The 27,358-nt window shown below is 38.7% G+C and overlaps 1 protein-coding gene across 2 annotated transcripts; it reads right to left on the reverse strand.

The window, feature by feature from the left end:
* Window positions 1-11: 11 nt before the first annotated feature.
* Window positions 12-27,108, reverse strand: zfr2 (zinc finger RNA binding protein 2). 2 transcript variants are annotated; one of them, XM_041791269.1, is made up of 19 exons: window positions 26,975-27,108; window positions 22,747-23,002; window positions 22,326-22,440; window positions 20,324-20,551; window positions 18,478-18,818; window positions 18,095-18,283; window positions 17,598-17,838; window positions 16,728-16,909; window positions 16,443-16,562; window positions 13,671-13,816; window positions 12,780-12,906; window positions 12,481-12,686; window positions 9,995-10,163; window positions 8,849-9,023; window positions 4,554-4,642; window positions 3,865-3,960; window positions 2,385-2,496; window positions 2,020-2,117; window positions 12-1,696 (listed from the first exon to the last, which is right to left on the reverse strand). In XM_041791269.1, exons 1-19 carry the CDS (start codon window positions 27,025-27,027, stop codon window positions 1,523-1,525), a joined length of 3,117 nt encoding a protein of 1,038 aa, XP_041647203.1. In that variant the 5' UTR covers window positions 27,028-27,108; the 3' UTR covers window positions 12-1,522. The 2 variants fall into 2 exon arrangements, with proteins under 2 accessions (XP_041647203.1, XP_041647204.1); XM_041791270.1 differs by having other exon boundaries at window positions 22,762-23,002; window positions 26,975-27,027.
* Window positions 27,109-27,358: the final 250 nt, after the last annotated feature.

Consider the following 27,358-nt stretch of genomic DNA (forward strand, 5'->3'; position numbering starts at 1 on the left):
CTTAATGGCTTAAAAGTGTTTTAATATATCCCCTTAATTTTAGGCAACACTACAAAGACATTCAAATAATAAGACAGCAACGCTCACACTTTCAGTTTGAACAATACAAAACAGATTGCAACATCCTTCAAAAATAAAATAAGCAGTATTTATATATGATGCTCTTGGTAAATGAAAAATTTAAACTAAAAACTGCACAATAAGCCTCTCACTTTTAAGCCAAAAGAGCTGTGCAACGTGTCCCTTCCCTGACCCACATCTTTGTGTAATAAAATCATGACAATATTCAATCATTAATGTTCCTCTTATTCTGTTGTAACACACAAACATGATGCAGGCACAAGGAAGAAAGTCAAAGGACTACTTAATCAATACAGTAGATATTCAGTCTTATGTTTAGAACTAAAGCTTCTCTCTTCTGCTAACTTTACTCTGGAAGAAAAAAGATTACTAGGAATATTAATATTTGAATGATAAAATTATGGCTGCATACAGTAATATCATCATTTCTTAAGTGCTTCATTCCCTCAGCATGCTACAGACTGCAAAATAAGACTTCTCTCTGTTCAGAGATACATTTATGCTCCAGTGTGACCTCTGCAAAAATAATCTTAGGGGAGATGCTTCATAAAGCAAAGTGTCTGAACGTTTCATATAAAGAACCTAACTGTTTTATTTAAGAGGAAGTAATTTTAGTGTTTCCTTTTTCAGGTGGGATGCAGAGCCTTTGGATTTCACAACTCTTTCAACTTCCCTTCAAGTTTTTAAAATATATTAGGAATAAATGTGGAAACTTTTTACAGGAGAATTTGGTAGAGGAAGCGAAGAAGGGTTCAGGAAAACCTTTGCAAGGTTCACACAAAGCATCACACTAATTATCATTTATGTGTCGTCTTAGGCACTATAAACATCACAGTACATCTTTATGCATGTAAATCCCAAACACAGTCTGTCTCCTCTGATCTCTTTCACAGTCACAAAGCATGAAGCCCCATTTCTTATTAATAAAACAACTAAAACAATACATTTCAGTGTATAAATATCGTGCACAAATTCTCTTCAGTCCTGAACTGTCTGATGGTTGAAATAAAGAGCTGCAGGGTTCAGACTCTTCTATAAAGAGAAAAGCAGCAAATAAATGGGTGCCGTTGGTTTGTGTAGAGGGTTTTATACCACAAAAACTATGCCGCTTCCTGATTATTTTGAATAAATTGGGGATAAAGGTCTATAGTAAATGTGCAATCAGTTATTTTCATTTTTTACAGAGCCAATATTCTCTGCACACAATAAAGTCAAGTTACTATCCAGGGGAGGGGATTTGCAGTCCAGAATCTCACTATTCAGTCACTTTCTCCAACACATTATTCCTCTCATTTCAACAGCAGACATGTAGCATGTACGGTCAGTTATATTCATATGTATATAGCTGCGTGTTAAGATTGTTTTCAAGATAAGAAAATTTTAACATGTGACATTCTACCAGTCTCTAAACTAGTAAACGCCTCCGCTCTGGAGGCAGAGGTCAACCACTCTCTGTTTCTTCCTTCTTGTCTTTTTTGCCCTCTCCCTCCCCCTCGCCAGTGTCGCTGCCATCCCGTCGACGCTTGCGATTTCGAGCACTGGCCTTGGAGGCCGGCAGAGACTCCATGCCCAGAACTTTGTGGATCTGACGGAAAGCTAGCAGCCGCAGAGCATGCTGAAACCAGAGCAAACAACAGAGTCACATGAACACAGGTGAGAAAAGAAGATATTTTGTCTTTTAGACAAGATATTTTGTCTTTTAGATCTTTTTGGACCCCTAATAGAAAATGAGTCACACAGGAAACAAGGGGGAGAGAAGGGTTTATTATTAGAGTTGTGGTTGTAGTTCTTTCCTCTACAATCAGGTGGTTACAGAAATATCTCTAGAAGACTGTTCTTGTTGCTGTCTTGACCCACAGTATGAAATGTGCTAATTTATAAATGAATCAGAAGCTGGGACCTTTCAGAGGCTCTGGCATAAATGCTCTGTATTTTTACCTGTGCACTGGCGGTAATGTCCTCTCTGGCTTGAAGCATCATGCTTTCTAAAGCATCTGTAGGCTCTTTCTCACAGGGGTCCATTAACCCTGGTCCATCTGAGGGAGGGGAAGAGAAACAAGTTAAAATTGAAAAATGGGAAGAAGTCCCTGAAACTAGAGGAAGAAAAGCTTACGCGGTGAGATCAAGTGTCAAGAAGAAGGCAGAAAACAAACTTGGAATTCAAACAAATACTTATTCTACTGGACACAAAGTGTACATGAAAAATCCTAGGGTGTAATCCACTTATTCTTATATCACAGATATACAAACGGTATATCTGTGATATACAAACATCACAGATATACTGTTTGTATTTTTCTGACCTTGTAACAGGATTCCTGTGGAGATGCACTCTAGGACTCTGCGCATGGCTTCGCCTGGGCTGAGTGGACCTGTGGCACTGCTGATCACCTTCTCCACCAGCAGCTCCATCGCCTTCAGGGCACACACAAAGAAATAAAAGACAACACTCTAACTGAAGCTCTTCCTCCACCATCTGAGCTCTACAGGTGCAGCCCATTTCTAATATCTTCTTTTCTATTGTAAAAGAAATCCATAATCCTTGTTCCCTAAAGCCAAGTGTACACAGTGGGATTACAAGCCGACTTTCAGCCTGACTGTCCATTGTTTGATGATCAGTGTCCCTAGGGCCATAATGGCTGACTACAGCCTCATCAGCTGCTCGCGACTGGTTGGATGGATTTGATATTTAGGTCGTACAACTGCACACGCTCACACCATCAGAGCAAAGCCACAGGCAGAATCCCAACTTGGGGGCATTGTTTCCTTTGTAAACTTTCAAACATGACCACCATGACAGCAGCAGGCAAGCCTCTTTAATGTACCTTCACTATGTGTTTCAGGTCATGGTCTTGCTAGAAAATAAATCTCCCAAGCCATAGTTCTCATGTAGACTGAATAAGATTGTCCTCCAGGATCCTCCTATATTGTGCCACATTTATTTTACCTTCTACCTTTACAAGCCTTCCAGGGCCAGCTGCCAATAGGCATCCCCACAACATGATGCTGCCACCACAGTGCTTCATAGTAGGGATGGTGTGTTTGTGGTTATATGCAGTGGTTGGTGTCTGCCAAATATAACGTCTTGTCTGTTGGCCAAAAAGCACATTTTTGGTCTCATCAGACCAAAGAACTTTCTTCCACTTGACCATAGAATCTCCAGCATGCCTTTTGGCAAACTCTCCATGAGATTTAATATCAGTTTTCTTCAACAGTAGCTTTGACTGGTGAAGAACCTGGGTAACGGTTGTATGAAGAGTTTCTCCCATCTCAGCTGCTGAAGCTTGTAACTCCTTCAGAGTAGTCACAGGTGTCTTGGTGGCCTCTCTTACTAGTCTCCTTCTTGCATAGTCACTCAGTTTGTGAGGACGGCCTGATCCAGGCAGATTTACATGTGCAATATTCCATAACCTTTTTTCTGAGTTGCTTGGGAGTGATCTTTTGTCCTCATGGTGTTGTTCTAACCAGTGACTAGACCCTCCAGACACAGGTGTCTGTATACGACAGTTACTTGAGACACATTCACTGTTCTCAGGGGATTCCATTTCACTAATTGCGAGACTACTAGCACCAACTGACTGGACCTCTGTCGAATTAAAGGTCACATATTATGCAAAATACACTTTTCAGGCTTTTCTAGCAAAAATTTGTTCCCCTGGCCTGTCCTCAATCCCCCCAAAAACCAGACCCCCAGACAACAGTCTTCCACTTGGTGATAGCAGTGCTAAACCACAAACACAACACAGAAAAGCAATACTGTGAGAGACAGTTGAGGTATCTTACCCAGCCAGGCAGCTTCCCCCAGGTAGGAACCCGCTGACATAAATCTCTCAGCACCCGAATGATGATCACACATGACTGCAGCCCGTTGGCACGAGCCTTCAGAAGAGAGGGGAAAAACACATAAAAAAAACCCAAGAAGGTATTTCCTTAGGTGGATAGTAAAATCTATGAGGTGAGATACAATGTCATCATGCCAGCTGAGTATTTTTTTTATGAAAATAATTTAAATCGCATCTTATTTAAAAACTAATTTTAGTTAGATTTTATAGTATGTATTTGTAGCTAAAAAAGGGATTTTCAAACCAAGGCAATAAAAACGTCAAAACAATACAGCAAACATGTACAAAACAAGCTACAGTCCATGACACAAGAAGTCAGTTATTGCTGGAAGTAAACAAATCGTAGTTGGAAAGCACAATAATCACAGATAACTTAATCAAAGGCTGAATTACACTTAGTTTTGGTCATTAAGCACATAAGCTGATTAGTATCATTTGAGGAAACGTTAAATAGACTGGTCATGTGTTATCCTTCATAATAATAACCAGTAGCTAGATAAACAGATCTGTTTAGACTTTTTCTGTCCTCTTCCAAAAAAGGAAACAAACCTTGTAAAATTCTCGATTACTCTGTGTTAACGTCATGCATTAACAGGAAGGACAGAGTCTGAGCTGTGCTGATGAATTTACCTGAAACCACTTGGCGTGACGTAGAGCTGCCAGGTACTCCAGACATTTTTTCTTATTCAGAAGATCGGGAGGATCCTTCTCAGCCACATCTGATGGAGAAAACATTTACTCACTCATGAGTTACACTCCCACTGATACACAATTATTACAACAATAAAGTTTTTTTTTTTTTGTTTTTTTTTTTAAATAAGAAAAACCCATCAGGGATGGAAGGTTTACAAATGGGTGCTTGTGTTTATTTCTTGACTCCTGTTAAACTCTAAGGGCTCTTTACTGCTTTTTGTTATGAGAAAAATAATGAAGGGAAGATATGAGTGAAGGGAAAGCATTTAAACATTCAACACGAAAACCTTGTTTATTATTTTTAATGAGGTATTCTGAGTGGACAAAACTTGTAAAAAAGTACCATCACCAGTGTTTTTTAGATTAAAAGAAAAATGCAAAAAAGAAGGAAATCCATCGTGTTCAGAGAAAAAAGTGGTTGGGTTAATATTTGAATTTTTGATTTTGAGGTAACTCAACCACATACATGTTTGGTGTCAATCATTTGATTTTTTTTTAGCGTCAGACAGATCCCTTCAGCGTCTGCCTGGAAGTTTCTTTCTCTACAGACACAACTTGACTCATCAAACATAATGCAACTAATAAATGCCTAATACCATTATTACAGCCCTGCAGGGATAAGCACACTGCTTCACATTTATGGTTTACTGTGAGGTTTAACAGGATCACGAATCAGCAATGATGAGTCAAAATGTCTGCTGAGAAAAAGTCATGACAACTTTTTAATTAAAGGCTATAAACCTAAGTGTGCCTGCACACTTACGCTGTGCCACAAAATTACCTGGGAAAGATTCAAGTGAGATCGAGACAAATATTTTGAAATATTTTCATGTCTCTTTTTTCTTATGAAGGTTATTTTTCGTTTGGCCCTCCTCCTACATGACATATGTAAAACCATGTTCCTTAATTTAGACCAAGAAGTTGTTTCCCCTCTTACTATATGCAGGCTTGTCAATTCAAAAACTAAACTTTGCACAAAAAGTAAGGAAATATGTGTTTGGTAGATTTGTCTTTGTTGTAATAATGCTTCTTGGCAATAAATCTTATACTGTTAGAAAGCCTGTTCATTACCCTTTTAAATGGAGCCACATTTGTAAGGAACACGCATTTGTGGGATGAGCAGCAGAGCTGAGTATGTGGGTTGCGCCCGTGAAAAATGTGCCAAATCTTCTCTGCCAATGCCAAACAGCGTATTCTGCCATTGACTTTTGTTTGGTGTTTGGTGGATTGGATGATTGACGTTTGAAGAAACAAGACATATTGGCATTTTAACAATTTATTCATTTAACAAACAGGAGCCTCAGCAGCGTGTGGAAGAACCACACACAGCCACAACAGCCTGGCACCTCCTCCTCATGCTGGTCATCAGCCTGGTCACACACTGCTGTGAGATGGCATCCCATTCTTCAACCAGCATTTGCCGCAAGTCAGCCAACGTGGTTGTGTTGGTCACTCTGACACTAACAGCACGCCCAAGCTGATCCCACAAGTGTTCAATGGGGTTAAGGTCACGACTGCTGGCAGGTCATTCCATCCTCTCCACTTCCAAATTCTGGAGGTAGTCTCTGATAAACCCCGCTCTGTGGGAGTGAGCATTGTCATCTTGGAGGACAGAGATCAGTCCCAGACTGTAGAGATATGGGATTGCCACTGGTTGCAGAATCTCATCTCGATATCTCTCTGCATTGAGATTGCCTCCAATGACACGCCTCGTTTTTCCAGTGAGGGAGATGCCGCCCCACACCATCACACTGCCTCCTCCAAAAGATGTTACTCTATCGGTGCAGCAATCAGCATGGCACTCTCCGCGTTTTCTACACACTTTGACCCTACGAACAAACTGCTGTAGGCAGAATCTGGACTCATCACTGAACATAACGTTCCTGCACATGTTCAGGTTCCAGTGCATGTGTTGCCGACACCAGCACAAACAGGCCTGATGGTGAAGGGCAGTAATGGCAGTCAGTTCCGGATTGTCTGGGCAGAGAGGCGTCAGCCATATTGTCCTGCAAACCTTGACTGTAAATCTGTAGAAGACAGCCTACGGTACCTAAGTGCTGACAGGGTGAGGAAACGATCACCTTGGGGTGTTGTCTTCTTGGGACGCCAACTTCGCGGCCCGTCTCTGACATCCCCCATTATGGAACTTGGCCTTCAGTTTGGAGATGGTACTAGGGCTCACTCCAAACTGCCGCAACTTGGTTTTGCAGAACACCAGCCTGAAGTTGCCCTATCCACACTGGCAGAGAAGATTTGGCACATTTTACATGGGCGCAACACACATACTCAGCTTTGCTGCTCATCCCACATGAGCAGAATGCATGCTCCTTACAAATGTGGCACCCTTTAAAAGGGTAGTAAACAAGCTTTCCAATGGTATAAAAGTTATTGCCAAGAAGCATAGTTACAACAAAAAATAATCTACCAAACACATATTTCCTTACTTTTTGTGCCAAGTTTATAATATGGTACTGATAAAATATACTGATATAAAAACTAATAGAAAATGTTGAAACATTTTACAGAGAAGACTGTAAGATCAATCTTCACAATTCTATTAAAACATATTATCGCATCAACTTATCATTCAGTTAGTAAAAATTATATTATTCACATGAAGATATGTCATTGAACAAAGTCAGACACTGAGTTTTGTGGATTTCCTTTTTTGTTGCATTTAAATGACAGTCACAGGTACTAAACAAAACAGATTTGTCCAGAGCTTTTTAGCCATTTATAGTATAAAACATAACATGGGCCTGATCCCTTTGTGAATATTCAAACTATAGACCAGTGTTATCTTAAATTATTTTTACTTCACTGTATTACTGAAGGGGTTTCTTTACTCATCAGAAATTATGGAAACATGCCAAGCAGGTAAAATATAACACTTAAAAAGCAAAAGTTAAAAAAAGACTTTTGAGGAATACTACAAAGGTTTTAAATTACTTCAAACAGAACATGATTTACTTTAAAATATTGTTGCTTTTGTGTTGGATTGAGGTCAGATTGTAGACACATATACAAAAATGGTGAATGACAGGTTTGTCTCAAACACTGATTGTGGTCACTAATGTCTGTGATGAGGAAATATTTCACAAATGGGGCTTTTCAAAATTTTCCAAATACTACAACTGTAGCAACAACAGAATATGTTAACTTTTTACAGGGGAAATACATGACAAAAACAAAACCACTTTGTGAAGTCTACACTACCATACCACTGAGAACCAAATGCCCATATTTATCATGCTTCTTTGAGGTGAAAGCCCCCAAGCCCTTCTCTAGAAAAGCTTAACAAACATGGGCAACCAGGTTCGTTTAAACGCTCTATTCTTAGTGGTATGTGAACAAGTGTGGTCTTCAGGTTAGCCTTTGGCTTGCCTAGGTCTGCTGATACAGAATAAGGGATACTGATCAACAAACCCAAACAAAATTGGAAAAAATAAAACACAGCCGCCACAGAAAACATTTCTAACATGTTTTCTAAATGGGAAAAACACATTAAAATACTGACAGTTTAAGAGCAGGTGGAGGGGTATTTGCAACACAGTGATCCTGAACATTGTCTTTATTGTTCAGTAATTTGCAAAGTAATGAATCTTATGATTGTAATACTGATCATTGTGAGGCAACCAATGACACTCCAACACCTTATCTCTGATAATGCCACCAAATGACGCAGGGATGAGAACAAGGGGATGGGAAGTCTCTGGACCTCAAAATCCCCTCATACGTATCATGGCAAGAAAGCAAAGGAGTTCTCTCATGTCTGGAAATAAGCTAGAAGCAGGTTCATCCCTGGGCATTATCTCAACACTGATCATCACTTCAATTTATCATCAGAGCTTCTGAAAAGGTTTAATGTGAGCATGTGTTCACCAGATAAACACACACCCCAGTGGCACAGAAAGGTCGGAGAGCCCGGCTTTTGATTCCCATGTTGTGGTAAAAGAAATAAAGAAATTGGGAACTGGTGTAACTGCAGAAAATGGGGGAAATGAAAGGAGTGGGACAAATGAATGCGTGAGTTAAGTATAATCTCAAAGGTTAAAGAAAAAAACTTTCAAAGTGGGCTTAGTTAAAAGTCCCACCTCCGAGCTTTTCTGCCTAAAATTTAGGCTGTTACTGAGGTGAAGGGTGGAACAAGGGGTTTATATATTTATATAAGTGTTTTAACACACATTGCTTACACTTTGTTGTCTGGTACTGAAAGCTTTGGCTTCTCTAACCTTTCTCAGCCGCTTTTCCTCCTGCCTGCTTGTCCTTCTCAGCAGCAGTGTCCTCCCTCATCAGCGGCGAGGTGAGAGAAATGGTCACCTGCATTTTGGGCTCCTTGCTTGAAAATATCACGATGTTCGCCTCCTCGGGGTGAGCCTGCACCTCATACTGATCTTCAGAAAAAGTCTGCCGGTTAAAAGGACACTTGGGATTACTCACTACAGAGGAGGAGGGGTGTGTGGGCAAAGACTAGCCTTGTTTGGCAAGGAAGCAGGGCAACTTTGGTATTTTCTTAACCCTGAATTATGCAATTTTTGTCTCAATATTGTTCCTTTATTTAAACAGGGTCATGACATTACCATAAATATATCTGTCAGCAAGTCATTATGCCCTTGTATTTGTAATATTAGGGACAACAATGGGGCAGTAACAGAACAAAATCCCCATCTCACTCTGTAGGATTCAGGTGTCATAACCAGGCAGTGAATCTAAAGATCAGTCAAAAGCACCTTTAATACAACACTCATTAAAGCTAAAGCAGGAGGGAGGAAGAGTTAGGAATTACAACACATCACAACCTTTTATCTGCAGTCTAATCGTCTCATAGGAAATACCAGTGAACTCAAGGGAGTATTTTTGTCTTAAGGTTAGGGGCTCAGACATTTGTGAACATGAGGAAATCTCTCCAACGGCTTTAAACTTGTGTTTTTGGCTGTGGGGGACAGATGTCCATGTTCACTCATGACGAATGTACTTCCAAAAGAGAAGTGAGTATGCAGGGGAATTTTTCTCCTGTTGTGTTCTGGTTTTCACATCTTTCTGCAGAACGATAGTTTTAAGAGGGAACTTCTCATCCAGCTCTTATGACAAGTCATAAGCCTCAAATGACAAAAAATATTTTTTTTCTTTCTTCATAAAAATCTACAGCAATAATAACATGATTTTCAGGAACTACTGCTTACGCTGGCAAAAATAGCTTTTCTATGTCTTTTAAAGGGGTTTTAACAGTTCATCTTGCCTGGAAATCTTGTAATGGTTTAAGAATAGTCAAAACATTTTATATCGGAAGTGTTGTGAATTCCAGTTTACCTCAATCCTTTCATCCCTCAGCCTCAAAAAATGTCCTAAAATAGTTTGTTAATGGTAAGTTTTCATACCTCCAGCTCCTTAGGCAGCTGTTTTGCAATGTTTTTCAGTAAAGAGATCGTGGGTTTCTTTGCAGTAAGCAGGATGAGCTCAACATTTCTGTCCCCACGGAGCAGTAGGCCTTTGGCGAGGATCCCCACCCGCATGACGCCTTTAAGCAGCCGTCCCGAGTTCTCTGAGCTGTCGAGAGTTGAATTGAGGACATACAGACATGTATGAATGATTTTAAAAACAATGCATGTTAAAATAAGTCTCTGATGAGGTATCTATATTAATGGGCATTTTACTGCTCATTTTATGCATGTACAGCATTTCCTAAATTGTCTTTTCCTAAGATATTACCTGTGTTTCAAACAAATAAATGCTATATGTCAACTAAAGAGTGTTTTCCTAAGATCAGCTTTGTTCTTTGCATGACATATCCAAATCACCTTGAGTCAGAAGAGGCATGTAGCATCTGAAGTAGGCTTGCTTTTTCGGAAGAGTTGAGAAATGTTCATATTTGGTTCACGTACCATGAAGAGGTGGAAAAAAACCACAGAACAACAACAGGTAGTGCTGTAAGACTTATTTCCTTAGCAACAACACACGAACACACAAAAAGATGCAGGACCTTCAGCTCTTCCTGTGTGCTTAAGCTTTGCCCTCTTGGACACAAAGGGCCACAATTAGAACGTATGTTTATGTCTGAAAATTATTTGCTTCTCAGGTACTCTTAGAGCTTATGGTTTTGAAAAGAGTTGGAATAAATATTTTGGTAGACACAGCCCTAAGTTATTTCTATTAAGATTTATTCATTTTACAAGATAAATATCTCATTTGCTCATATTACTTGCCCACTTTTTAGAAGCATACATTTTTATTGGTTGTTTATTTATATTTATCATCATTCCTTACACTTTAAAGAGAGTTATAAGGACTGAAATTTGTTAATTAGGTTATCCTAAAACTCCAATATCGTGCATCCCTTAAACATAGGTCAAAAAAGGCTGAATTTGGCCCATTTATAAAAGTCAAAATTGTACCAAATAAGTCTATAACTGTTGAAGAATATTACTGAAATAAAAAAATAAAACACAAAACTTTTTCTAAAACTAAAACAGGAATGAGGCTTTACCAAAAAACTGAAACTTGAAATTGTAGTGTGTGTTTACTAGACAAAAGCTGGGACTAAAACTATGCAGCATCAAGCAATTTTGAGTTACACAGCTCACTTAGAAATTAGGCTGAAATTAATCTGATTGTGCGTCATTTGTCGTTTTGTCTTCAGTGGGACTTGATGGTTGATTACAGTAAAATCATATCTTTAACCAGATGGAAGTACTTTGGATATGTTTCATATTTTGGTCATATGACTGCACATACTCACACAGTTAGCTCAGTAGTGTTAATTTAGTCAACTAAATCTATGACTAAAATGTTAGCTGACTACCCTTTCTTTCCATGAGGGAGACTAGACTTAAACAAGCTAAAAATATATCTTTGATAATAAAAACTCTGATGAAAAGTAATTTAAGTTTTTGTCAAGAAGACTAAAATGTTGGACATTCAGTCTATTATATTTCTTCACTGTGTATAAAGTCTGTCAAAACACAAGCAGAGATGAGGTGAGAAAATTCAAAGTGTGTCAGCATTTCATTCAGTGTATTTTAAAGTAAAGTAAGTATTGATAGATTGATCAAAGAAAATGAATTATTTGAACAAAAGTTCTGACTAAAATGTAAGGAGTTTTTTTACTGACTATAACAGAGCTAAATGTAGATTTTTTTTAGTTGACTATATCTAGACTAAAACAAGAGTGAAAGTGACTAAAAGGGGACAAAAAATGAGCATAATATCTCCAAAAATTAACACTGGGTCCCTGAGTCAAGAGCAGATTCACAAATTCAGGGCACTTTTTCTTTTTAGACTTGTCAGACAGCATCTGAAATCACCACAACAGCTATGCCCAGTTAATGTGCCTCCCCTCCTATCATAAAAAATACGAATGAGCGGGAAAGAGCCTATGTGTGGACCTCCAGCTGACAGGGGTAATGTGTCATTTACCAGCAAGACAGCTATTTTCACCCTTTTTAAAATTATTATTAAAGTCACTACTGAAGAAAATGGATGATCTTTTCTCTACTCTGCTTGGCCACGACACACCTACTGCTTCATATTGTTATGCCATATTATTATTAATATTTACAGGCTACCAAAGATCATGAAAAACACTTTTTTTCTGTGTATTATATGGTTAAGATTAACATACACCAGTTAAAACATTGCTAAATTAGGCTGATTTCACAAAACATTAATTGTTACAGATGTTCATTTGGTAGCCGTAAGAACCGGCTTAATGCTGTGCTGAGCCAAATAATCCAGATTACTGAATCTAAGGCATAATTTAATTCTGTTAATGCTCTCAGCAGCCCAGCCACATCAAGCTTCAACTAACATGTATTTCCCAGCATGCTCAGTAAGAACTGTCTATTCTCCTTTGAACGGTGCTCCTTACCCTTTCTCCTCTCCTCCTTCAGTAGCAGCTGTGGTAACAACTGGAGTCTCCTTATCCAGCAAGGAGTCTGATACCAGTTTGAGGGCCCTCTCAGAGTGGGAGACGATCCTCTGAACAGCCTGCAGCTCTTCCTCTACAGGGTAAATGGTCGAGTGTTTAGCCATGATGTGACGGTCATCGGGAGAGTCTGGTCGACGCACACATGTCTTTGGGGAGAGGAGGGTAATGCAGTAATCTATACAAGTCAAAGATTTATTAGGTTTGTGAAAAAATGAAGATGCTGCAGTTGTATGGCTCACCAGTAGAGGGGGCACCGGCATACCAGGCCGACTCATCAGAGGTGGAGGAGCCAGTCTGCGTCTCTGGTCCCCCCAGTACATCTGCTCCTCCTCAATCCTCCTCCAGTACATATCCTCCTCATAACGCCTGCAGGAGAGCGGGACGCTGTTAATGTCATTCATCAAAGATCATTTATCCCCTCAGGGAAATGTTAAGGCTGATATTAAAAGAAGAATACAGGTACATCTCAAAAAATTAGGTTATCATAAAAAAGTTCAATATTTTTTGTTACTCATTTCAGAAAGTGATACCCATATATTATATAGACTCATTACACATAGAGTGAAATATTTCAAGCCTTTATTTCTTAAAAAGTCTGTGATTATGGCTTACAAATATTGAAAACCCCAAATTCAGTGTCTCAGAAAATAGGAATATAGTGAAAAAGTTCAATATTGGAAAGTCATGGTGTAACACCTAACGATACTTCTTTAATCAAGGGAAATATGATTATTTTACCATTTGTTTAAGAAAACTGTTAAAACTGGAGGGTAATCCCATGTTACCAAAGTTAAATTCTCTTTTAAGACAGCTGATAAAGCACATGACTTGTTAAACATGTAGAAAGCTTGGTATAAGGCTCATTATCAGTCTATGCACATTTTTATGCTAAAAACCCTTCATAGATTCAATTCATAGAAATTTATGTGGATGCATTTTTAAGATACAACAAAACTGTGACTGAGCAAGAAAACAGAACAAAGGCTGATAAAATGAGGCAATGAGGCCTGAATTTCCCTTTGTGCATGTGTACATGCGTCAAACTAATAGTCAGCAGGTCCGCTTTAGGACTTCCTCTTTACTGATATTATCTTTAACTCAAATCTTTGTTTACTAAACATGGTTATGACCTCATCTCCATGTGCCAGCGCTGCTCATCGTCTCTTTGTCTCTTCAGTTGTGCCTTCTGCTTCTGTTTCTTCAGCTTGCTTTCCTGCAGCTTCCTGGCCCTGTTACTGGGCTTTATTTCAACAGGGAGCTCTGGGTTTACTTTCTTCTACAAAGACAAAGAAAGAAAGACAAAAGCATGATAAGAGGAATGAAAAAGAATGTAATAAAAGGGAATGTGGACAGTATGTAATCCTGCTGATTCTCAAGCCATTTCTACAGAAGTAAAAATAACATTTCTTCCATCTAAGCTTTCTTCTACTCAAAGTCAGAATTTTATTTCTTGTGACTTAAAAATAAACAGACAAATTAACCAAACATAACAACAAAACAAACAAAAGATAAAAAACACTGACAGCCTTAAGAAATGAGTCAAAGTTGTTCTCTCCTCAGCTACACATTTTCTCATCAATTAAGCATTAATTGTGTATTTATGAGGTATCACACCTATGTTTGCACATTTCTTACAACATGAAAACTAAAATATATATCCTATAACACAAACGCGGTTGCATTCATGTTAACCAACTTGCAGTGAACATGGACATCCTTACTTTACTGGCAATAATGGAATAAACTGTCCCACTGCTGCCATCTGCTGATCATTGCAGCATTACAACATCAAGCCCTCAGGCATTTTCTCATGAACACAGCTCTTTAGTGCTGACAGGTGTACAAATTTACAGAGAAACCTTAAGATCTGCTTCACTGCTATCTGTATGCTACTATTGTCAGAGTTTCTACACACTTTGAAATTCGAATTCAAGACTTTTTATGACCTCAACTTTTTATGACCTCAACTTAGAAAAAAATTAATACATAATTTTACCACTGCAAATGGACAAATACAGAGCTGTGTATTAACTTTTTTGCCCATAGCACTGGTGCCACAGAGGTTGAAAATCTTGTAGCACAGAACAAAAACTTGTAGCACAATGTATAAAATGTTTCTTACATCTCTAAAACCAACTAGTAATCGGATGATTTTTTAATAGGTTATGGAAATGTATTGGCATTTTACAACAGTGCAGAGTTTATTACCTCCGCCAAGGAGGTTACGTGATCAGCAGGGTTTGTTAGTTTGTTAGTTAGTTTGTTTGTTAGCAACATAACTCAAAAAGTCATGGACAGATTTTGATGAAATTTTCAGGAAATGTCAGAAATGGCATAAGGAAGAACTGATTAGATTTTGGGATGAGTCAGATCACCATCTGGATCCAGGAATTTTTTAAAGGATTCCTTACTACTGGGAGATAGCGCTAATGGCAGAGGTCTGCGCTCTCCGAGTGCTTTTCCAGTTTAACTATAGCAAACAATGTAACACAAAAGAGAGGTTCGGGGGTCTTGAATTGAGCATCCAACACTGAATTCTCAGAGTTCTGGTAAATATTTATGCAAAAAAATTGTGGAGGAAATTCAGTTAGAAATAAAACTATTAACCCAAAAATCATGTAATTTCCTTTATAAAGGCGACATTCTAGTAAGCCTGAATTTATGATTTTTAACGTGGCCATTTTAAAACAAGGTAGTTTAGTATCAACACAAATCACACAAAAGAGGTCTGTTTACCACCTCAACGACTAAACAACAAAGACTATCTAAAGCTAACCTCACAGAAAGCCAAACATGAGATAGTATAATCTACAGATTTCACCAAAACAAGGGGATTAATGTTAATGTTGCGCAGTAAGACCTTACACGTTTTTCATAATTGATACATTACACACTTTAAATGTTTTAAACTCTTAGAAACCCTGATCGTAGGATGCTACGTCTTTCTTTCTCTCCCTGCATCAATAACTAGTTTTATAGCTTTTCAGATGATTTGTCTTGTTTCTGTGTTCAAATGTCAATATACGGTGTTAATAATTGGTCCATAACGTGCGCACTGATTAATCTCATGGTACATCAGCGTTTATAAATAATGTGTGAAAACGCTGATTTGTTAATGTGAGTTTGCTATTTTCTCTATTAAAAGCAATGATGCTAAATATCAGTTTCTAAAGGATATCCCAGTTAATTATTCTACAGAGAGAGGGGAAGAGATGCAGACATGAAGGAGCAAGTATGAAGTATGTAACATCTGGACAAGAGAATCTTTGAGCCGTCTTGTTACTGCCACCGTCTTCCTCTGTTTTCTGGCCCAACCTTTAATAACAATGAGTCCTCTCTTTGTTACCAAATTCATTTCTCTTTCTTTTCTTAAACTTTTTCACAAATGGCAACTGACACACGGGTTTTGCTATAAATTGCAACATGGAAAAGCACACAGGCAAAAAAACAATTATTAAAATTGTATTAGGTTGACTGGAAAACAAAGAGTGAAGACAGACTTAGTCAATGTGCCTTCTAAAAATTAAGACCTCTTACTGATAAAATTAAGACTTCTGAAGACTTTTTATGGCCTTACATTTCAAATGATTGTGCAATAAAACCATTTGTGACAGTATAAATGTAGATGTTAAATTAGACTATGTGTAACATCACTCCTTATTAAACACTGTTGATGTGTGTGGAGGGGAAAGAGATCAGTAATTCTAAATTGTGCTAGTTTCTCATTGCGAATAGGTATCTCTGGAGTATTATTCAGATGCTGTCGGAAAAAACACAGTTAGACATTTCTTGTTATTGAAATACAGATAAACTCTGAAGGTATGCTTCTGAAGTCTGTTCAGTATCTTGATCTAGATAACCGATCAGATAGGAATCAACTCAGTATGTTTATAATCTCTTACTTTGTACTGCAGTCTGTGTCTTCTCCCTTTCAGATGCATGTCTTTAGCATTGGGGTCGTTGAAGCTGCACTCACACAGTTTACAGTGGAATCGGATCACTTTGCCGTCATCATTACGAACCTAAAATACAAAAGCAGTTAAGATTAAAAAGGTACAGTACAGACAACTAACAAAACATATAGTTTTAGTCTTAATAATGAAAATACGATACTTTGTGACGTTCAACCATTTTCACAATCACTGTTGGTACTTAACAATAAATAGTCACGATTGATTTCTGCATACCTCCTCTACATAGTCATGTCCCACAGGCTGGATGTCCCTCTGGCCTCCAGCTCTGTCACCATCCTCATCTTCACTCTGAGGCTCCATCTTCTGGGACGACTGTTGCATTGGCTCCTCCACCTTAGCAGCCACCACGACGGCTGCTGGAGCTGCAGCTGCTGGAGTGCTGGCAGGCTTGTTGGCTATGCAGCAGACAGTATTTGAACAGATCGGACAAGGAACAAAACTTTTTAATTTCTACCTTGAATCCTATTACAAAGACTGATGATAATCAGTAATTATCAGTATCAGTATTTGTTTTAGCCAGCACTCTTTTGAGCAGCAAAAACAAACAAAATTCATTGTCTTCAAGTTTTCTTTGACTTTAAGTTTGTAAGATATGCCGTTTCCTTGGAGCAGAATCATATTAAGTTTGCATGCACTATTGTGTTTTAAAAAGAGGGGCGAATCTAAAATTTCAACATTCATGCTGCTGCACAGTGGTCAGTTTTGGTCAGACATTGCTTCACAGTTCAATATTTTGTTAATGAAAAGGTTGAAGAGTGGCCACAAAATACTATCCAAACCCTCACATCCCTGCAGTTTAGCACCAGGGTTAACTTTTCACACACCTTTCTGAACAATCATGAAGCAAAACTAATTTCCAATTTAAAAAAAAAAAATCCTGATGAAGTAAATTGTGTACAGTAACAGTACTCCTCTCTCTGTGAGCATTAAGTCCAATAAACGTAATTATGAAATGTAATGAGGTTGAACTTGATTCATTTTGTGTGTAATGTGTATGAGTTACACAGTGTTATAATCGATAACTGATCAGAAGTTATGCCATTATTTCAGTAAAAAATACACAAAGATGATCAGTGGACTTACAAATAACAGTTATTTTGGAGGGAGTTGGTTTCTTGGCTGGTGCCGCTGTTTTGACTGTTGTATTCAAAGTGGCCTGTTTGAGGGTCACAGTGGGTGTGGTAGTGGTCGATGCGGAGGCAGGAGTGGACGTAGAGACTGGAGGTTTCCCAGCTGTCGAAGTTGTGACAACTGGAGGAGAATTCACCAGCACTGGCTCAGTGGAAGGTATAGGTTTCCCCAGCTTGGTGTGAAGTTTCACCACCTTTTCATGTTTAAAGAAGAGACACAAAGGTAGATTCAACCATTTAAAGCAGCTGATACTTAATCCCATCCCAAATCCCTACGGAAGGTTTAGTTCCGAGGCTTGGCAGCTCAGATGGAACAACACATGAGGACACTATCATCATGTGTAATACGGAAAGTATGTCACATCAATAGCTTCTACAGCTGCCTATATTTTCTTAAACAATAATAAGAATGGAAACACTTGAAGATAGGGTCAACACAGCTGAGCTTACCTTCTGGTGTTTGGCCCCACGGATGTGTGCAGCATAGGCGTCCACTCCAGTGCAGGAGACGTCACATAACTCACAGCACAACTGAGTCTGAACCCCTCTGGGTCCATTGCTGGCACCAGACTGGCCCCCAGATTTTAGGGCTGCCTCCTTTTTCTTGTGTTTCTGGCCCTCAAGGTGCTCCCGGTACGTCTGATACATTAAATTAAAAGCAATTGATAAGTCAGTATCTAATCTATGATTGAGCATTTTCTGGTGTGTTTGCATTGGCATTAGACAGTCATTCTGGTCTCTGAGGTTATTATTTTATTGATTTTTTTCCCACTGCACATCATAATAAAGCTTGTGTATGAGAAGATTTTCTGAAACAAATAAAATAATCCTACCTGAGGGCCTGCACAGCTAATCTTACAAATGTCACAGTAATGGAGCTGGGGCTGCTTTGGGGGTCCTTTAGGCTTCTGCAGCTTGTTCTGGTGAAACGTTGGCTTTTTGTACGTGTTCATGGCCGGAGCTGTCACCATGTTGCTGCCTGAATTGCTCCAGGAAGAGCTAGTGAGCTGCTTGGGTGGGGGCTGGATGGGTGGCTGGGGTTGAGGTTGTTGTGGCTGCTGTGGCTGTTGAGGCGGAGGCTGCGACTGAGTGAGACTCTGCTGGGTCGGCTGGTAATAGGAGGGGGTGGATGTGGAGGTGTAGCCGGTTGAATCATAAGTGGAGTAGCTAATGCCTGAGGGACAGAGGATGATAGAGAAAAGAGCTTTAAGAGAGAAGAAAAGCATATAAGATGTGGGTCGAAGAAAAACAGCCAGAAGTCATGAAGCTATAAGCTGCCTCCAAACAAGACAATCCCAGAGCGTGCTTTGAAAGATATCATGGGTGTAATAAGCAGCTCTGGCCTCAAGTCTTGTAAAGTATGAATGTTTGTATAAGTCTGTCTCAACACTCAGAAATGCCTTATCCTGTAGCTCGGCATCCGCCCTTATCACCCTCAACCTTTACATATAAAACGATAAACATCCTTAGAAAAAACATTAGCACAAGAAAATAATCCTACCAGAGTTACCAGAGAAGAGATCAAAGAGCTTTGGGACTTACAGGCTCCTAACTGGTTAGCATGTCAGTGGTTAGCTGGCAGCTTAAGTGCAGTAGTTAAAACTACCAACCCCACAGTAGCCACTAAGGAGCATTTAACACCTGGTATTATCAATGTGGTCTGGTTGATCACACTCTTTATGCAAATTTTTTAAATCATGAAATTAATTAATTCATCCCTATCAGCCTTTAAAAATCATAATTGATCAAAACAACAGTGGTTCATATGTACAGCACACAGACAGGGAAGAGATATGGTGCACAGGAGCAGTTATTGCAAACTTGAAAAAACTTGGTTTGTGAAATCTGTTGTGCATTTCAGAGGTTATTGGTGAGTTGAAAGAACTACACTGAAGGCCGGGGTCTCTGTTTACCAACAAGATATGTATATAAATAAAGAAATATGTACTTTTAAATGTAAGAAAGATATGAAAAAGGTTTTTTTTACATACTTTTATCTATTTCAATCACAGTAGTAAACTGAGAATATTTTTTGTTTAACTTACAGCCTTTAGGCAATAATGACAACAAAACACGACTCTGCCAAACAAGCATGGAGTAAACATGTTTAGTGAAGTCAGTAACAATTTTGAAAAAATGTCTGTAATTATTTTCATTCATATTTCAAATTCATGCTGAACTGTTTTATTGAGCAAATGTTCACTTTTATATAATTTCTCATTTTTGATTAGAAATGCGTGTGCAAAGTTAAGCAAAGTAGGATTTTTTGCAAACTATTCTTAAAAATGTACAGTTAAATGCTTGCATGATGTGTAGAGCAGAATATCTGTTGCAAAAGAGAATTTAAATGGTATTGCTCAAAGTCTTTTGACTTAGGTTATCAAACTAGGACTTCTTAGTTTCTGTCAGGTGGCAAAACATTGCCGCGTTACTCACAACAGAGAAAAAAGGAGAATTTCCAGTTCTGTTAAACTTATTTGTTTTTGTCTTCTTTTACCCTGGCAGAAACACTGTGTGCAGACTAGCAACCTTAGGTCATATTTTGGATTTTGAGCCTTTTTTTTTTAATTGAGATGTATTAAATTGGTAGGTACAGGGAGAAATACATGCTAAGCCAATATGAACTCCCCATGATTGAGTAAAGTTCTGTTTCTTTTCTTGTCTCTAATTCGTCATTACCTGAGTATGTTGTAGCAGCAACAGTAGAGCCGAAGGACGAGCCGAGGGTGTATGATGAAATCGGTGTTGGTGGCTGCTGGACACTGGTAGACACTGGGTAGATGTTGTAGCTGCTAGATACAGAGCTGGATGGAACAAGAGGTTTCAGGGCAGTTACCTGCCGCTGAGGGGGAGGAGGCTGGCTGTACACGGTGGAGGGGGCCGGACTGTACGCACTCTTTACTCCAACTGAAAAAAAAAAACAAAATTGTGGGTAGGTGGGGGGTATAAGGATTATGGGGCAGGGAAAGAGAAGGGTGTCACAATTTTTTCATTAGAGTGAAGAAAGAAAAGCAAGAGAGGTCTGAGACATTCAATGATTTCCTTTGGAATTTGTCAAAGATTTTGACAAAGGATCTTCATTTCATGCGCAACTGAGCTGCAGATAAACTCCACATGAATTCTTTTACCCTCAAAATGCACAAGGGGAGTAATACCAGGACTTATGATCCATTTCCCCACAAACCTGAAGTCTATGAGTACCTGTGCTTTAAATTCATGACTAGATATTATAATAAAAGATACTGCAACCAAATCATGGACAATCTCAGACATTCAGACTGTATGATCACAGCAAACTTAAACTTTATTGTCCCCTAAGGGAAATTTGCTTTGCAGCCAGGCAAAAACATGAAACATGAGAAACACAATCACACAAATTCAGATAAAACATTGAAATGCATAAATTCAATAGAAATATATTAAAGAATAACTGAAAGCAGAACCTTCATTAGAAAAACATCTCAAGACATCTATAATGAAGATAAAGCGCATCACAATTGTTCATTTTAAATCTAGTTGTGTAATAGCTTGAGGGATGAAGGAACTTTTCATCCTGCTTGATTTGACCTTTGGTAATCTTAATCCCCTGCTAGAGGGTAAGCGCTCGAATTCAACATGAAGAGGATGATCGGGACACTTTGTGATGTCCTGAGCCTTAGATGTTGCCCTCTAGTAAAAAGTCAGAGAAAGATCAGGTAATTTAATACCAGTAATTTTACTGAAAACCTTAACGATGTGTTCTAACCTCGTTTCATTCACTGCTATAGGGCATTAATTGAGAAGTTGGGAGATATTTCTCAGTTTGCTTTTACAAGATTGCATTTCTTCAGATCCAGTGCAGTCACCCTCTGCTGGCCAGAAGAAAGAATGCAGTTTGAAAACAGTTCAGCATGTCCATCCCACATCTGAGACAAAATTGCAGTATCTTGTTCTTAGAAACAGTCTATGAGTAAGAGATTTTTGTGTCTTTAGCTAGCAGCAATCAACCGGGCTAAGCAATATACCAAGTTTGTAAGATATAGAGATAAACTTTATATATATTCTAGGGTAAAACAAAATTGTTTATATCATTATTGTCATGCTGATGTACAAAGATTGTTTACAGTAAGAGTAGTATGCTTGTTGACAATGTTGATGCTAGGACAGTATGCTTGCTGACCACAATATAATGCATTTAAAAAGTCTGGAATAAAGTGAGAATTTTTATTTTATTTGTTTTATTTAACAAGCATTTTTAATTTCATTCTTGGTACTTTATTCATATGTCCCTTTTCATGCACACGTTGACTTTGTGTAGCTGGTTGTTAATAAAAGTTCCTGTGTGAAATCTGTCATTTGGATCATGTAGATTTATTCAGAAACTACTCTATTTTTAGCTATTTCTCTAAAGAAACATTATTGAGTTTTATACGGTGTCTTGTATTTCCAGTCAGCTAAAAAATATTAAGATATGATTTTTGGTCTGTATCACCCAGCCCTAGCAGTCAATAAAGTTGCCTTGGGCAGACATCCTTTATAGCAAGTTTTTAAAAGGTCCATGTAGAGCAGCAGCACTCTCTAAGACCTGTAAACAAGCTCTGATGTATAAAATCCTTGAATTACCCTCTAACATTCGCACTTACTACCTCTAATAACAAAGACATTTGGTCCAAAATGTGACAGTAGTAATAAAGTGGCTCACCTGTCTGGTAGTAGTTCTCTGTGGGGGTCCTCTGAGCTGATGCTATACTCGTCTGGTAGTACTGCTTATTGTCATAGGTAGTCACAGCTGCAGGGCGCCCGTAGCTGTAGTTGTCCTGTTGGTGTTAACGGAGGTACATTAGCCCAGTCAAAAAGCAACATATCTTGAAGCATTTCAGTGAGTGTGTGCAAACTTAAATCTTAATAATCAAGATGATATATCTCTGATTGTGAAAAAAATTAGAAAAAAATATCTGATAGCTGATGCAAAAGGAGCATGCATTGTTGTCTGTGACTGTTGTGACTAAAATTTTGATTAAATGTCCCAACACAAAAGCTGTAACATAACATCCAATAGGACCACACCATGCTATGAGAAACTGAGAAGCAGAAATCATAAGAGAAGCAGAAAGCAGACTGACCGTGTCCGAGTATACCTGGTACGTCTGCGGGGTAGTGGTAGGCTGTGGGGGTGCTGGGGGATCTGGCTGCCTGTAAGCATAGTCAGGGGGTGCTTGGTGGCTCTGGTAGGCAGGGTAAGGGGCAGAGACCACGGGCCGGGCTGCCTGGACAGGAGCTGGAGAGTAGGATGCAGTTACAGCATGAGCCACAGCCGGAGCCTGTTGGACGCTGTAACTGGCTGTGGAGGGATGGGAGTAGGCTGGGGGAGGCTGGGTACTGTTGAAGAGAGGAAAAGAAGATATGCGAAGCAAAATGGTCAACTTTAGGGCAGCTTTCAAAGGAATCTTGAGGATAACATTCAACTCCACAGAAGTGACTTTTTGAGTCTTTACTGAGGGTTAATCAATTCATGTTGATAACAAAAAAACAACAACAACAAAAAAACAATTAAAGCTATGCTACTAAGGTACTCTGGCACATTAAAGTCTACATCAACAGCAGTCCACTCCCCTGTCTGACATGCAAATTATGTAGGCTAATTCAAATAACATCTGCCCTGGATGTAGTAGCAACTATGCGATATTTTAATAAATAAAAGGGCTGCTCCAAAATATGCAAATGTCTGAGTCTTGTAACCACAACTTTGAAAATCAAAATGGCAACACAGGAAAAGTGAGAGGATTTATAAGCTGGAAGGAAAAAACTGTCTAAATTACACAAGTATTAAAATGTTGCCATTGTTTTAGTGAGTGTTGACACAGTGTGTAGGAGTTTGCCTGCAATTTTCTGCAGTTAAAAACTAGATTTCTATTTTTGCCGCTGCGGTTTTAAAACAGGTATCAGTATCCTTCAATTTTAACTAGAATCCTATCCAAGTTTTAAATCTGGTATCATGAAAGCTGAGGCCTTAAGACATCTTAAATCACATCTATTAATATATGATAGAGGCATGCCATGTTTATACCAGTTTAAAATGACACTATACATGTCAAACGAGTTTATGTTTTTTTATAGGGCTGTCAAAAGATTAAAATTTTGAATAGCTATTAATCCCAGAATTTCTTTAGTTAATTGCAATAAATTTCACCCTTTTTACTGCATTTTTAAATCCCCACATTTTGCATTTAAAATTGTTTTGTGTCATTTTGGATTTTCCCAATAGTGAAGAAACCTCACTCCCAAATTCTAATTCGCTGATTACTCCCTCCCCAATGGGGTGGAGACACAATGGCTATGTTTACATGAGGGCTTTAATTCCCCTTTGATTCGGAATTAAAATTAAATCCTCTTTAAAAAGAACTTGTAAATACCTAATTTTGAGTGAAAATGACCATTCCGAATTAAACTTAAATCTGAAGTAAGTGGCTGGTTTATTCTGATTTTAAATCCGAATTGAATAATTCCTCAATCATGTATACGTTCATTCCTCTTTAAATTAATTCCGGTTGTTCTGCGCAAGCTCGTTCCCTTGTCCTGTTGCGATGACGCACATATTCTGCACTAGCGGACACATATTCCAGGATAGCCGCCATAAGCAAGCGTTGGACTCGAGCTGAGACTATTTATTTAATAAGAGCCTTAGAAGATATGGATATAATGAAAAGAGTGGATGGACGGAAGCAGACGGAGTTTGTTTTCTTCTGGTAGACATAAATACCTCATGTTTGCCCCCTGTCCAATCAGAACCCTTCCCAACCCCCAGACCTTAAGCGGAACTGAATAAAGGCGTTTGAACGTGTTTTCCACATAAACCTCAATTTGGAATTACTATTTCCATGTAAACTGGAAGGAGAATACTTTAATTCTGAATTATTTAATTCTGAATAATTAATTCTGAATTAAAAAACATCATGTAACCATGGCCAGTGAGGCAAAGCATTGGCTTCGCTACATGTAGACTGTCATGGCGGAAGCACCCATGGTCTCACCGGACGACTGAAAGTCATGGCAGAAGGTGAATATTTCTCTATTCCTCCCAGCATTGTGAGTATTCTCACTACAATTCGCTGTCTTTCTCTCTGTTACGTTCCGACTCATCTCCTCGACCGGACGTGCGTCTTTCAAACTCTATTAACTCCAAAACTTTGAACAGAAACACACCAAAAAATGCTGCTGGGACTGAAGTTACTCATGCCCACCATCTCCTGGTGTAAAGTGGTAACAGCGCAGACCTCAGCCATTAGCCCTATCTCCCAATAGTACAGAATCCTTTAGAAAATTCCTGGATCACCCAGATCACTCCCAAAATCTAATCAGTTCTTCCTTACGCCATTTCTGACATTTCCTGAAAATTTCATTTAAATCCATCCATGACTTCTGAGTTATGTTGCTAACAAACTAACAAACGAACAAACAAAACCACCTGATCATATGGGCTAACCTCCTTGATGGAGGTAAAAATAGTGCACTTATTGTTGATCTAAATTAATCGCAATTAACTTGATTCCTCTTGACCGCCCCTGTTTTGTAAGCACATGAACTGAAATTAAGTGCAGAGATTTTTTAATTCCACTAATTCAGTCTCTTCCATTTCAAATACTCTGATTGCAGGTGGGTTATTATGAAATTGAAACTTTTTTCTCTTAGTATGACAACACATCCAGTTGGTAAAACCACTGGCTGTGTTGCCTCAAAATGTTGCAAGTACTGGACCAAACAGAGATTTCAGTGCTTAAAGTCCTTGTAGTTAGACCTTTAAAGGGGAAAATAATTGTCCTTAGGAGTATTGAGACTATGATCCCTGTGGTGTAAATGATGTCGGTACTGAAATACCACCATGACTGATTCATTTTCTGCTGTAGAAATCTAAGTATTTTCAGGAAAAAATATGATAATGAAAAGTCCATCGTCTAAGCAGCACTGTAAAAGTCCCTAGATAGAAATGCTTCTCATACTCTGGGCAAGAATTGTCAAGATTCAGTAATTACATAACATTAATTCCACATGCCAGGATGTTAGTCACTTTTCAACAAGCCTGATATATCATTTCTGATATTTGCCCGAAATAGGGAAGAAAATCATTAAGTTTGGCAGAACATTCAGCTGTCTGTTATGAGACATCCCACCTTCAAAATCTGCAAGCAGGCTGGCCCTATATGAAACATTTTACACCATGAATCCCTGCATTGTATAACACTTGATGTACACAAATTAATACTCACTGATTGCTATAGAAACAATTTTGTACACAAGGCAGCCCTGTCTGATCCTATTTCATAAAACTAAAACCAGCCTCATTTAAGATAACTTGGAAAAATTGCAATATTAGTAACACTAGCAATAACAGTGTTGTGAAATTGTAGTCATATTTCCAAATCTAATAACAGATGATGTAAAACTCTTAATAGTAAGCATTAAATGGAACCCTTACTGCGCTATATGCAGCTCAGAATTATTGACTTGAGCATGTATATGTTAATGGAAAATCAAGATTTAGGATTATAACAAAACAAGCCATAGGTACTATGGGCTTTGGTGGAACTGAGGTAAACGTATACAGTGATATAGACGTGAAACGGAATAAATGAGGCAATATGTGGTGCAGAGAGAACAGGCCATTCCTGTTTGTCAAGATTGCTGGTCTGAATGGTTGCCAACATACCCAAACCAAGGACAGAACTGTAAACTTTTACAGTTTGATAACCGCAACAATGATCACATGTGTGATGTGGTATGCTAATTATGCCAAATATAATGTCAAACTGATAAGGTGCATAATTAATCTGTCATAAACCACTGCAAAAAACACAAGCCAGTGCAAGATTTTAATGTTGAACGGAGCAAATTTCCTGCCTTAACACAAGCATCTTTTGGTTGCACCTCGTTTGAAAGCATAGCATTCATAATGAGAGCCGGACCTTCAGCAGCTTGACCACAGCTAGCCCCATTAATCCTGAAACTCACTGGACACAATCTCACTCATCACAGCAGCACCCAGATATTCTAACCAGCTGCATGACATTGAGAATTACTGTTGTTTTGATAGGTTAAGCATACAGCTCCTTTAAATCTTTACCATTAATAGTAGCTTTCTGACCGCTTATAGCCGTACTCGGTTAACCTAATGTCAATCAGCGTGTCGGGAAGCGTTGGCCTGCGAACTCAGCCTGCTAGCGCTAGCTAACAGAACTAGCTAGCTGACTAAGCAGTGAAACCGCTCCGGTGATGCTGCCTCTACATAAACAAACCAGCGACTGATACTTAAGACTTAAAAGACACGCTGACATCAACCCACATCATTTGAATTACCTGTACTGCGGACCGGCACCATGTGTGAAGCCGAAATAGTTGCTTGCAGCCATCTTGGCATCCCCAGTACAGTACACTCCTGGCAGACAGCAGTGGAAACCTTGCAACTAGCTGTCAAGATAGTTCGCTGCTTTACTGCAGCCAATGAAAACAGCCGACTGTTAAACCGGAACTGCGTATGACAAAAAAAATCGTGTTTCGTATGCTATAAGGACATAAAAATAAAAAAAATATCTTTCAGTTGTATTATATTGGCTGACTTAATAATTTCTCAATATGTATTTGTATTTATGCTGTGTTTTTTTTTTTTTAATTTTGCGCAACATTCACGCATGCGCAGGGAAATAGTTACACTTTTTGGCTTGGAAGAAAAAGCGAGGCAAA

The sequence above is a fragment of the Cheilinus undulatus genome, linkage group 7, assembly GCF_018320785.1.
Source record: "Cheilinus undulatus linkage group 7, ASM1832078v1, whole genome shotgun sequence".
NCBI lineage: Eukaryota > Metazoa > Chordata > Actinopteri > Labriformes > Labridae > Cheilinus > Cheilinus undulatus.